Below are 12,737 nucleotides of genomic sequence, written 5' to 3'. Positions count from 1 at the left end.
GTTAGAAAAGAAAGGGGCAAAAACACCTTATCAAACACTGTTGACCCTCTGTATTTACTGATTTCGTTCCCATAGATTCAACCAATTGTGGACTGAAAATGTGGTTAGGCCTGTGATGGTAGCATGCATACTGGACATGTAGGGACTTTTGTCATTTTCCCTTAAGAAATATAGTAAAATAATTACCTACATTTGTTTATGTTATTTATATTGTTTTAGGCATCGTAAGTAACAGGGGATGCTTTAAAGAAGGATGTTGGGGAGGAGTTATGTAAATACTATGCCACTTTATATAAGACACTGAGCCTCCGTGGATTTCGATATCCTTGGGGGCTCTGGGAACCAGTCCGTCGCAGACACAGAGGAGGCATGACTGCATTTGATCTCCTGATAATTTCTGAAACAAGTGGCATTTTAACTGTTGGGAGATTGGTGGCTAATATAGTGAGTCTTATATTTTATGGGGCCATACTTCAAAAGCTACTTCTTCCCTGACTTTAATCAACTGCAGTTCCTGTAACGTGGTGTTTATCTAAGTCCCAGATAACCTGCCAACGTGTCTAAGGAAGACACCAGGGTTGTGCTGTGGTTCCAAAGGCCAGCCTTCTCTTTGTGCCCTACAGTCAATTTTTCTTTCTTCTTCCCTCCCTCCCGTCACAGCCCCAGAGCTCCACCATTCACTGCAGACTTACCCATTGGTAAAAGGGACAACGTGGCCGAGCTCGGCTCCCTTACAGAGGTAACTAATGATTCCCAGGGAGCAGCAGGATCTTGCTGGCAGGTGAGGCTCTTGGGACTGACATTTTTCCTGATGCAAAATGTTAAATGATGAGATCAATGGTATTGATCCACTTGCCTTTTCTCCCTTCCTCCTGTAGGACTCTTGAGGGAAAACAGTTTTAACAGGTCTTAATAAATATATCTGATGAGAATCCCCTGCTAAAATAGAATGACTCAAAGTCCTCAAGACCAGCCTGAGTCCCTGCTGTCCAGGAGGCAGGGCCAGCTCTATGCAAATGAGACAAGCCTTGAGATTTGACGAATCTCCCTTCTCCCTCTCCTACTCCTCTGACATGCGCTTTGAGGAACGTGGTAAATGCAAGAGAGATGGTGGTATAATTCCTCAGACTGGCATTTCTGCCCCCTAGTCACCATTCGATTATCTTCCAAATTGCTGTGTTTCAGAGAGATAAAGATTTTTTATGGCTTGCTGACTTGAAACAACCACTAGAGCCGGCAAAGAGATGGCTAAGCGGCCATGCATAGTAATTCCATTGGTAAATGACAAAAATCTTTGTTTGTATGACATTTCCAAAATGACTACAGAAGATGAATCTAAAACACAAAATGTCACATTTGGCATGCAAAACTATCACAATGCATTTCAGTATAAAATTCATAGAGGCGTTTAATTTAGAATGTGTTTAATAACTCCGTCTGCTTGCATCGGTAATCCTGCCTTGAGGTTTAAAAAGATTGTCTTATTTATTCACATGGTGTTAATTTTTAAAATATTTTTGGAAACCCAAATATGAAGGTTAAGTCCTTGTTGTTAATTAAGGCTTTCTAATTAAACCAAAAATAATTGTTATTCCGATTAGTTTTTAAGTACGACTTGTAGGAAAAAAACAAAAAAAACAAAAACAAAAGAAGTTGAACAACTTTCACCGTTTGTTTAATTGTGATTCAATTCCAGCAGCATCATCTTGATATGGAAATATATTTTTATCTCAGCAAATAGTCTAGACAGGATTAAAAGACACTTCCTGTTTACAACAGATTAACTGGTGATTCTACTAACTGGAATGGCCAAGAGAGTAACTTGCTTCCAAACCTGATGTTATTATTATTTTTTTTTAATTTTTAAATTTTTATTAAAGCACACACACACAAAAAAAAAAACCCAGAGAATTCTTTGAGGTCAAATTATTCCAAAAATGATTTGGGATTTGAGTGATTAATAAGCCCAGTTTGATATTTATTTAATCTGAAACAAGAGTTTATTAAAAATCATTAGTTTGTCTACAGTTGGGGACACGGATTAAAAATGAAAGTGGTCTACTCTCAGCTGTGGATGAACAATGGAAATCCAAATGTGCTGTAAAATATTAAATCGTGCCTCAAACCCATGCAATCTGTGCTGACTTTTAGGGTAAAGCATATCCACGTGCCATTTCTCCTTTACTTTCTGGACTGTTCTTGGCAGCCTAGGGGCACGTTGACCTGGTGTTGAAAGTACAGAGTACTCCATCAGGTGAGGCGTTAGTCTGCACTTTCCTTATCCCGTGGCATTATGATCTGTGATTAGTGCTGCAGGCCCAGGGTGTCACCTTTCCGGTTCCCAGTTTGAAGCTTGCTGCCCAGGTTTGCCCATCCCCAATATCTAGAAGACATGCTGTGTGGTTTTTAGAAGTGTTGGTTTCCTGTTAATTCTATCTTATTATAATAGATGAATGGCTTCTGATGTCACAGATCATTAACATACCATGCTTAAAAACTGGCTAAACTTTCCCTCCCACCTTCAGCAATTTTGCCTTTTGACCTCTTAATTATACATCATGCATCCTTGTCTGTTATCGTTGCTAATACCTGACAATTACAGGTTGAGTAAAAATAATTGTCTACTTTTTCCCCCCCTGAGAAGCCCATTGTTGCTAATTGTGTGGTTTTACCCAGTTCCTGTGTAATTCAAGAACTCCACCTTTTATGTAGGTGCAGCAGACTCAGGCACCTCAGCCTCTTCAAATACAAATCAAATGCATCAGGGGTCTCAAGGACAAGGCTCCACAAGGCTCTTACCTCCTCAAAGTGTCCCTGCTTGGCCGACCGGGGGGCTGTGCCTTGCAGTGGTGTCCAACGGAAGAGCTGAAGACCAGAACACAGGCAGTTAGGCACAATGGAAACTTCTATGATGTGAGTCTGCATTTCCACGAGAGCCTTCACGTGGTAAGCTGACCCTCTGTGCACACATGGCCCCTTCTTTTTAGTTAACCTCCTATTCTTTCTATCTATGCATGTTTCATCAGTGTCTATGTAGCTTTAGATCATGAACTTTGTGTGATAAAGAGTAAACATTCTTCCCTACATGCATGCGTTCATTCAGCTAATGTCCAATGAGCACTCACAATAGGCAAAGCATGTTTATGGATCATCTTAGACATCTTAGACCCAATGGAAATGCCTTTCTTATTGAACAAGAACATATATCATGAATTTTTAAAAATCTAGTCCTTCCCCTTTTCAGGATTTGCAAACTGAGAGCTCACTGATGTGTACATGGTGTGTATAATATATGTGCTTGTGTGAAGGCAGCTAGGGCTACTGATTATAGATGACAACCAGGCTTTGGGTAGGAGAGACATTGGAGGGACTGTATAGAAAATAAATGATAGAGCCAGGCATGGTGGTGCATGACTATAATCCTAGTGGCTCAAAAGGCTGAGGCAGGAGGATCTCGAGTTCAAAGCCAGCCTCAGCAAAAGTGAGGAAGCAGGGCTGGGGATGTGGCTCAAGTGGTAGCGCACTCGCCTGGCATGCGTGCGGCCCGGGTTCGATCCTCAGCACCACATACAAAGATGTTGTGACCCCCGATAACTAAAAAATAACTATTAAAATTCTCTCTCTCTCTCTCTCTTAAAAAAAAAAGTGAGGAAGCAACTCAGTGAGACCTTGTCTCTAAATAAAATACAAAACAGGGCAGTGGTTCATGCCCCCGAGTTCAATGCCTGGTACTCACCCCCGCCAAAAAAAAAAGAGAGAGAGAAAGAGAGAGAGAGAGAGAGAGAAAGAAAATAAATGATGGATGTAGGCACATACATTGACCAGGAAGAGGGGTTCCAGAGAAGATGGTACTCGAAGAGGAAGTGATGGATGAGACTATAGAGTGATCCTGGATGCAGGGGCTAGAGCAGGGGTCAGAAGGAAGGCTCAACCCTATCTGGGGATCTGGGATGGACAGGGACCTCCACCACAAGAGACAAGAAAGAAAGGGGACTAGACAAGTCCCAGAATTCTCATCTCATGCCAGTGCATTGGATTCTGGGCACAGACACAAATATAAAATTTCCTTTTATACTATTAACTTAAATTACTAAAAGTAAAATGAAGAATCAATATAGGTATCCCAGGATGATATTCAAGAAGAAAATAATTTTTCTCCAAACTAGGAGTGTGCTTTCTTTTCCCATTTTCTATTAGGTCTTTTTATTTTAAAACTAATTTTATCATATGGAATTTAATTAAGGGTGTTATATGTTTCTCATATGAATATATTCTTCTGATAGTGGATTATATTTTTTTCTGTCTGTGGGATGACCAACTGAAATATAAATGGTAAAATGTAGCTGTAAAAATGAGCAATTTTGTAAGGTAGGTCTATAAATAATAAACATATGGTACTGCCGATGTCTTGGGGGGGCACCAGAATCAGGAGGCACCACACAGCTTTGTAGGTTCAAACAGCAATTCTTTATTCCCGATCTCACACCAGCCTCCACACACGTTCAGGGGCAGTCTCCAATATGTCTGATCCCAAATCCTACTCCACGAGGCTTTTTCCAAATCCCATTTGAATCTCACGAGAACTCAACGGGAACAAGCAACAGGAACACCCTAATCCCAGCAGCAATAATCTTCAACCTCAACTTCCCTAAAACCCATATTCTTAAACCGGGAAACGCCTTAAACCGGGAACACCCTAAGCCCAAGGACCGGGATACTTCCTCAAACCTGCAGGATACTTCCTCAAACCTGGATCCACCCTCGATCACCTTGAGCAGGGTCATCTTTCTCAAACACACAAGCAAGGTCGCAGCAAATTTCTAAGGCAAGTCCATTTAACATGGGGTACACTGGCAAGGATTACGATGCGTCAATACCTACTTGGTAATGGCCCTCAGCATGGTACCATTATTTACCTCCAGTATCTCAGAAGAAAACAGATTTTTAATCTTAACTGTTCACCAACTTAACTTTTTAGGTATCCAAGACCCTTGAGGATGCTGACTCTTTTTTTTTCCCTCTTCTTTTGTTTTTCTTACTAAGCAAGAACTCTATAGTGATTTGTGAAAATGGAAAAAAAAATAGTGTCAACAAAATAAATACAAAGTCCCGAATGATCACTCTGTCATTTAGAAATTGATAGAGGTCAAAAGAAAAAAAAAATCCAACAAAACAAATAAATGCTAAAGATAGCCAGTTATTGGGAGTCGTGTACTAAGTGGGTTTTCATCAAATGTCAAGGCTTAGCCCTAAGCCGTATCCATTACCAGCCTCAGTCATGGCTTGGGGATCTGACAGTGATGGTGGAGGGGACCCCAGAAGCCTCTTTGAAGCAGGGACTTTAGAAGAATTCATTTCCAGGAAGAGTTTTTACCAAAGAACCAGAAAATCCTCAGTTGGCTCATTTTTAAAATGGGTAGAACGGTGCCTCCTACCACAGGCCTCTGAGAAATGCCTGGGCCAACACTTGTGGAAATATATAGTGAGAATTCAAAATCTTCTTTTATTATTATTGTTATAATTATGCTGTCTCTTTGATAGTGAAGCCCATAAAATTTTACCCACTGGACTATTCTTTTAATTAATATGATAAATGCTTATATTTCAGATAGCATTCAAATTAACCTTTGGTTGAGAACAATGTAGGTTAACAATTTTTTTTTTTCCTTCAATAAGTGATCCCAAAGGCCTTGTTAAGAAGCATGGGGTATATGTGCGGGGTGTTAGTCTAGGTTGGTTATGGAGACGACGGTTCCCTGGGGAAGCCACCGACTGCTAGACGCAGAGTTTGAGGACAGGTACAAACAGGCATCTGGGTCGTTTATCCCAAAGCTGAGGTCTTGGTTCTCACCCTGTGCTGAAGAAATTTCAGGGATGTGATGGTAACTGAGATCTTAGTTAATCATTTTTTTTAAAAGGATCCCATCCGCATCTAATAGAAAATTACATTCTTTTTGGTATGTTTCAATGAAGCACCCCGAATTTTAAACCTTGGACTTAGTCTACGAAAATTGTCATTCAACAAACTTGTGGGCTGGGGTTGTGGCTCAGTGGTAGAGCACTTGCCTAGCACATGTGAGGCCCCTGAGTCCAATCCTGAGCACCACATAAAAATAATAAAATAATAAAGGTATTGTGTCCATCTACAACTATAAGTAAATAAATAAGCTTGCTTTTAAGTGCCATCTTCTAAATAATTGTTTTATACTGAAAAGCCATATAAGTTGCCTTTATTATTGCTAATTGTTTCGGTGCTCACCACCCTAGGACTCCTACTAAAATGTGAACTTAGAGAGCAGGAGCCACACGTATTGGTATCTTTGCTTTGTTGAGGATACTCTGTGAGCTGTTGAATGATTGGAATAGAGTGCTGTGGTCTGGATATCCATGCATTAAAGACTGGATCCCCAGAGTGGTGCTATTGAAAGGTGGTCAAACCTTGTTCAGGGGAGCCTAGTGGGAGATCCTTAAGTCACTGGAGGTATGACCTTGAAGGGGATTGTGGGACCTGGTCAACTTCTCTCTTTTTGCTTCCTGATTCATGAAGTGAATGGTTGTGCTGTGCTGGGCATGTCCACCATGGTGTGCTGCTTCATCAAGGCCCAAAGCAAAGGATACTCCCAAAGTTGGAGTGGAACCTCCAAACCATGAGCCAAAATAAACATTTGTTTTTTATAAGTTAATTACCTCTGGCATTTTGTTATGGTGATAGAAAGCTGACTAGTACACAGGGCTTGCTATAAATAGAATCCCAGGAGAGACTGGAGAGTAAAGGGCTCCATCAAGGACATCTTCAAGGGGAGGAGCAGAGTTCCTAGGAGACTGAGGTTGCAAAAATGTTTACAGTGTTAAAAACAGTATGTAGGGATGAACCAAAACTGGCAATTGCTTCAACAAGAAATTCTTTCCCTTTCCTGCCAAATAGAACAAAAAGTGTCTTGAAACAGTTGAAATAACAACGCCCAATTTTCTTCACGTTTGTCAAAAACAAACAAACAAAAAATAATCACTTCCTGCCACAGTTAAGGAAAATTTACTCTTTAGCAGCCTGCGCAAAGGTCACCGAAACATCCATCCCTTGATATCACCTAGCAAAATCCTGGATCCCCAAAGAAATACACCACGCTATTTCACATTCAGTGTACCCAAGAAAAGCACAAAATTCAAGACAAAAAGAAAAACAAGAAAAGCACCAAAACATCCAGAGTTTGACAGGAAAGAGGCTTTTTCAGGAAAGTCATCTGGGCTTTTTGCTTTCAGAATAAAAATGCTGTTGCTCAAACTCCTGTTCATTCCACTGGGCTCTACCCAACTACATCAAGTGTTTTCACTAACCATACAATTGTGCCTGCCAGTCACTCTGCTGGCAGTTTGTGGGAGACTGACAGTTCAAACAGCAAGTTTTCAAGCAGTGTAATTTTGTAACAGTAAAAGTACACTCAGGAAAAACAAAAATGTGCATTGTGTATATAATTAATATAGGGACATTTATGATACTTACTTCACTGCATTTAAAATACAAGTCAAAGACAGGTCCGTCTCTATTCTCACCTCATGGGTGGGAGACATGGTCTTCCCTAAGGTCATTGGAGAGTGCAAGGCATTGTCCGGATGGTAATTGGAGAAAGATGAAAATCTACTTCTGTGCACAGTTGGAGAACCGAGGAGGCGTTACCCAAATGAACAGGCAAGTCCTAATTACAGGGAAGCCTTAAGTCTGAGGAGGTTACTTTGCTAATGGACCTGGGGATGATGAGGTTCATTGACATCATGGTGGGGTGGGCTTATTTTTGGCATAAGCCTGGGCCAGGAGGCAAACACTTGAAGTGAAGCTGACAGGTTTTTGAGAAGGCTTTTGAGGGACACAGCAGCTCGATGGGTAAGCTCTAAGGTGAACCCCTTCCGGCCTCCACGGTGCTGCTTCTGGATACTATTGCTTGGTTCTTGTCCTCCGTGATCCCACGTCTTAGCATGGATCTTCCTGTATTGAGAGACAGAGGTGATGAGATGTCATGAGTTAACTGACAAGCCTCAACACCCGCCCCATGGTGTCACGTGATGCAATATCAGCTCCTTTATTTCAGTTACCAACCATAAGAATCAGATTAAATCAAATTCATTTATGGACTCTCAGCTTAGGGCTCTTTCACTTTGAATGTTGTGTTGCTTGAAAGATTTTTTTTTTTTTTTGGATCTCATTGGGTACCAGAAATTAAGAGGAAATTATTGATTTTATTTGTTTAAAGACACTTTGAAAGATTTTAAAGAACTCCTTGGTAGAGATGTTTGGAACCTATTGTCTTCTGACCTCCATCTTGGAAACATTTCAAATAGAAACACACTGCCTTCTGACAGTATTCATGAATAACCAATAGATTTAAATCTTTGGGAAGAAATAAGCAAATGATCAAACTTTTTATTTTGTTTTTTGAGGAAGTTAAATGTATAGGCTAGTTTAGTCTACCATTCTGGCAGAATTGGGGGTTAAAAGCAATATTTCACTCTCAGATTTTGTTCTGTAAACACCTGTAAATTCCTGATAAGATATGAGAAAAAGGCTTTCAGATGGCTAAACACTCAAAAAATGAAAAGGATCTCGTGGGGTACTAGAAATTAAGAGGAAATTGAAAACTAGAAAGAGCTGTGGTAACCTGGGGCTATGGCCGAGAGGGGGGAAATCAGGATTACCAAATCTTGCCAATCTAAAGGACTCCATCTTAATGACCAGTCAAGAGAGGAGCCCCTGGGCTGATTAGATATGCAATGTTGAAAGAGAATTTCTTGCATAAATTCAGGATAATCAAAATGTGTCCAAAAGGGATAGGGTAGAAAAGTATCTGCCCATTATACAGAGATACAAATTTCCATTAGATAAATAAAATCAAGAAACAGGGTTTTCTCTAAATTCTTTTAGAATTGTATTTCTCTTGATAATATTTAATAGAATACCTGTAATGGAAAAAAATGTAGTTGAAATTAAATATTCAAACAATCTATAATATGTAAGATTAGACCCTCTGGATGGAGAACTAATGATCTGGAAGCTAAATCAGAAGCCATTTCCTAGAGGGAAGTAGTAAAAGATAAAGAAATGGAAAAAGTGAAGTGATCTGAAAACATATGTAAGAGAAGCTTCTAACACAAATATTATGCAATTTCCAGAAGGAAAGAATGAGGGGAAGATGTTATAATGTAGTGGTACCCCTCCTCCACCAATGAATCTTAATTAAGCCTCTCTAGAGAACCTCACCATAATTGATCTTGTTAACAGAGTATCAGCAAATATCATCAAACATTTCTGCAAGAAGTTCAGTGTGGCTAAACTTCCTATTTCCTGTTGCTCTGTCTTGCAAAATCTTAGTCTAACTGCAAGACTTTATTTTACTCCTGCTTTTGTGGTAAAATGTGTGAAATGAGAACAGAAAAAATAAATAAGGAAAAAAAGCAATTTCTGAGAACTCAAAGAAAGAAAACAAAAGTACTTTTACGTTAGACACCTGCAAAAATGTAAACCTCCAAACCCCTCCTCCTGCTGGGTATAAAGTTCAAAAAATCCTAAAATCTCCGTCCAGAGAATGTTTTAGGCTAAGCAATAGCTTCTCTGAATCCTGCAGTCAATAAACTTGCTTCCTGCTAATTCCTTGGGTGTCAGCCTCTTCTGTCCTATTTCAGTAAGAAAAACCACAATTAACTCCCTAGTTTCCTTGGAAGATGTGAAGACTCAGATTAAGGGAACAGGAACTCTGAGCAGGACCAAGTCAAGTCCACATTATAGTTAAACCGCAGACAGCAATGAAGGACTCAAAACGATTGAACAATATATTTTAAATGCTGAGACAGAGCGAACACTCACCTGAGTGTTGTACCCAAGCATTGGTGTAGGGCTGTTGCAAATGAACAGAAACATTTTTGTGGAAGAGTGCTGTAGGGGTTTCTGGGGCCGCCAGCAGATTGTATTGTAAACCCAGTGGCTTAAAACCATAGACTGCATTGGCTCGCAGTTCCAGAGGCCAGAAGTCAAACCAAGGGGGAGGCAGCGCTGGGCCCCTCTGGAGGTGCTAGGGCTCTGTGGCTTCCTCGTGGATTCTGGTAGCCCAGGAGCCCCCTTGGCTTGTAGATGTCCCATTCCAATCTCATGTCCATGTGACATTTTCCCTGTGTGTCTTGACGTTATCTTTCCTATATGCTCGCATGTCCCTGTGTCCAAATTTCCCTTTTTTATAAGGACACTTGTCATGTTAGGTTATATCCCATTCTAACCTCATTTTAATTTGGTTAAATCCAAAAGGATTCTATTTTTGTATAAGGTCACGTGGTGAGGTACTACAGGTTAGAGTTTCAAGATATCTTCTTCTGAGGGCCATAACTCAATGCATAATAATTGAATTGCTAAGAGTGGCACATGCCTGTAATCCCAGTTACTCCGGTGGCTGAAGGAGGAGGATTGCAAGTTCAAGGCAACTTAGTGAGACCATGGCTCAAAATAAAAAATAGACAGGGCTGGGAATGTAACTCAGTGGTAAAGCACCCCTGGGTCCCACCCCCAGTATTCCCCCAAAACAACAACAACAACAACAACAACAACAACAACAAAAAACAGCTAACATAGGAAATCTTTCAAGAATAAGAAATAATTCAGGAACTAATGACATTTTTGTATTCTTTTTTTTGAAATGTTTTATTATTCTAGAAAAAATCAAACAATATGCCTTTTCTGTCGAATTTTAATAAAATAGTAGGCAATTTAAAATATTTGAATAGCAAAAGAAAGAATAAATGATCAAATAATTTATATAATTAAATGGCTATTTCATCAACTAATTAACTCAATGAAAACTCAGATTTAAAGCCAAAGGTTGCAAATAAGACATCTTTCTTTTTCACAAGGTGTATCCAAACCCCAGTTTGGAAACAAGTACCACAAACCATTTGTGCATATGTAAAGTCCTTCTTATTTATAATTAGCAGGATGAAAAGTTGCAGAAAACATTAAATTAGGAAAATATTGTAGGGAAATTGCACAGATCCTTTGGGTGTTTGCTGAAAGATTTTACCCTTCAGTTGTGCTTTTTAAAAAATATCCTAACGGGGATAAATAAATTCAGAAATTTTAGGGATATATAGAATATTGTATAAGTTTTAAAAAATGTAAAGTCAGATATGAATTAAGACTTGTGGCTACATTTTCCTTATCACTGATATCTCACATTATCATCTACTTGGGGAGACATTTTAAAATATCATGATTGAACTCTGGCAATGGTATCTGAGCTGAAATAAACTTGTATTAATTATTAGCCAGAGCTGTTATGCTTGCGGTTCTCATTTTCATTGGGTAAGGAGGTTGGTCAACTTAAAAAAAAGGATACAAATAATAGGTTAAAGAAGCAAAACCAGCAAAATTCAGGCAAAGAACATTGATTGATGAATTTTAAAAACTTCTTAAAGGTCATGTACTCAAGTTTGGCTAAGCCTCAGGCAGATCTAATGAACATGACCAGACCCCTCTGTGTGGAGCAGGTAACCCATGCTGACTCTGAATTTGCTGACATTACAGGGTTATTATTTCTGGAAGGATGTAGCATTCTGGAACAATTTCTCTAATGATTCCATTAAGACCATGGTTTCCTTCAATTTAGGGTTACATATTTCATTTTTCACATCTACCCCACATCACAAAGAAAATGAAACCAGGTCCCAGATTGCATGTCTGTGTCAGCCAAAGGCAGGGGGTGGATTTCACTTGAATTTGACAGTACTTAACCCCATTTTATTTGATAAGTACATCTGTTTTTTGGATCAAAGTGTCAGTGTGTGAACGAGTTTGAAGGCAAAGAAGGATTTTGCTTACACTCAATTATGGCCATCTTGAGGATCCCCTAAGAAATAAGCAGATGCTATCAAACAGGCACGATTTCAGAATGAACTCTATCGCAAAGAAGTTCCAGGAAAGAGATCAAGAGCAGCATGTGAGACCTGGGCTTTCAGGGGACAGAATCACAGAGAGCGGGCGTCTGTTCATCTCTCGCCTTCAGAAGTTCTTCTTTTTGATTATTCTGAACAGGGAAATAAAATACGTTTCAATTGCTAAGAAAATCTTTTGGAAATGCTGTCATGGAAAGTTTCCGCTTATATATTTAAATATAAAGAATAAGGGCTGGAGGCCAGGTGCGGTGGGGTGAGGGGAGGGTGTGCTCTACAACCTGGTTCCTACACCTGCTTTAGTGATATGACTTGGGGCAGTGGCACATTCTCCCCATGGTCTGCCATCTCAACTATAAAAGTCATCACAGGAAGCCCTGTCTCATTGATCCCGTCATGTTCCCACCAACAGGGCATGATGAGGAGTAAATATTTTAGCACAAGTGACGGGCTCAAGGAGTAACACCATTTTTAACTGAAGCGAAAGCAGCTCTAAAAAGCAAACAGACCCCAAATCTATCTCTTAAAGAAAATTTTGTTAACTTAAATATTTAATTCTTTTCTTTTACAATGTATCCATGATTACATTGTTTAAAATGATAAATGAGTAACTGTGAAACAATATTTTTTATATTGAAGTCCTTAAGTAGTAGCTTCTGACAGATACTTTGCAGCTTCTGCTGATTTTATCACTTTAAACCTCAAAAGACACAGGTGGGTTTGAAACGGATATTGGTTTTACCTACAAGAAACTGAGTTTTGGAAAAGTAATGCAAGTTATTCAAAATTATGTAGCTTATTAGGGTGATGTTTGG

At 39.5% G+C, this 12,737-nt stretch overlaps 1 protein-coding gene across 1 annotated transcript in view; it reads left to right on the top strand.

The window, feature by feature from the left end:
• LOC113179858 (uncharacterized) overlaps positions 1-12,737 on the top strand; it is a 306,468-nt gene that overhangs the window by 77,714 nt on the left and 216,017 nt on the right. The window contains exons 7-8 of the mRNA XM_077801549.1: positions 661-781; positions 2,713-2,946. Coding sequence (XP_077657675.1) covers positions 661-781; positions 2,713-2,946 — 355 coding nt within the window. The remainder of the gene's footprint in view (positions 1-660; positions 782-2,712; positions 2,947-12,737) is intronic.

The sequence above is a fragment of the Urocitellus parryii genome, chromosome 8 (assembly GCF_045843805.1).
Source record: "Urocitellus parryii isolate mUroPar1 chromosome 8, mUroPar1.hap1, whole genome shotgun sequence".
NCBI lineage: Eukaryota > Metazoa > Chordata > Mammalia > Rodentia > Sciuridae > Urocitellus > Urocitellus parryii.
This window is presented reverse-complemented; position numbering and strand designations above follow the sequence as displayed.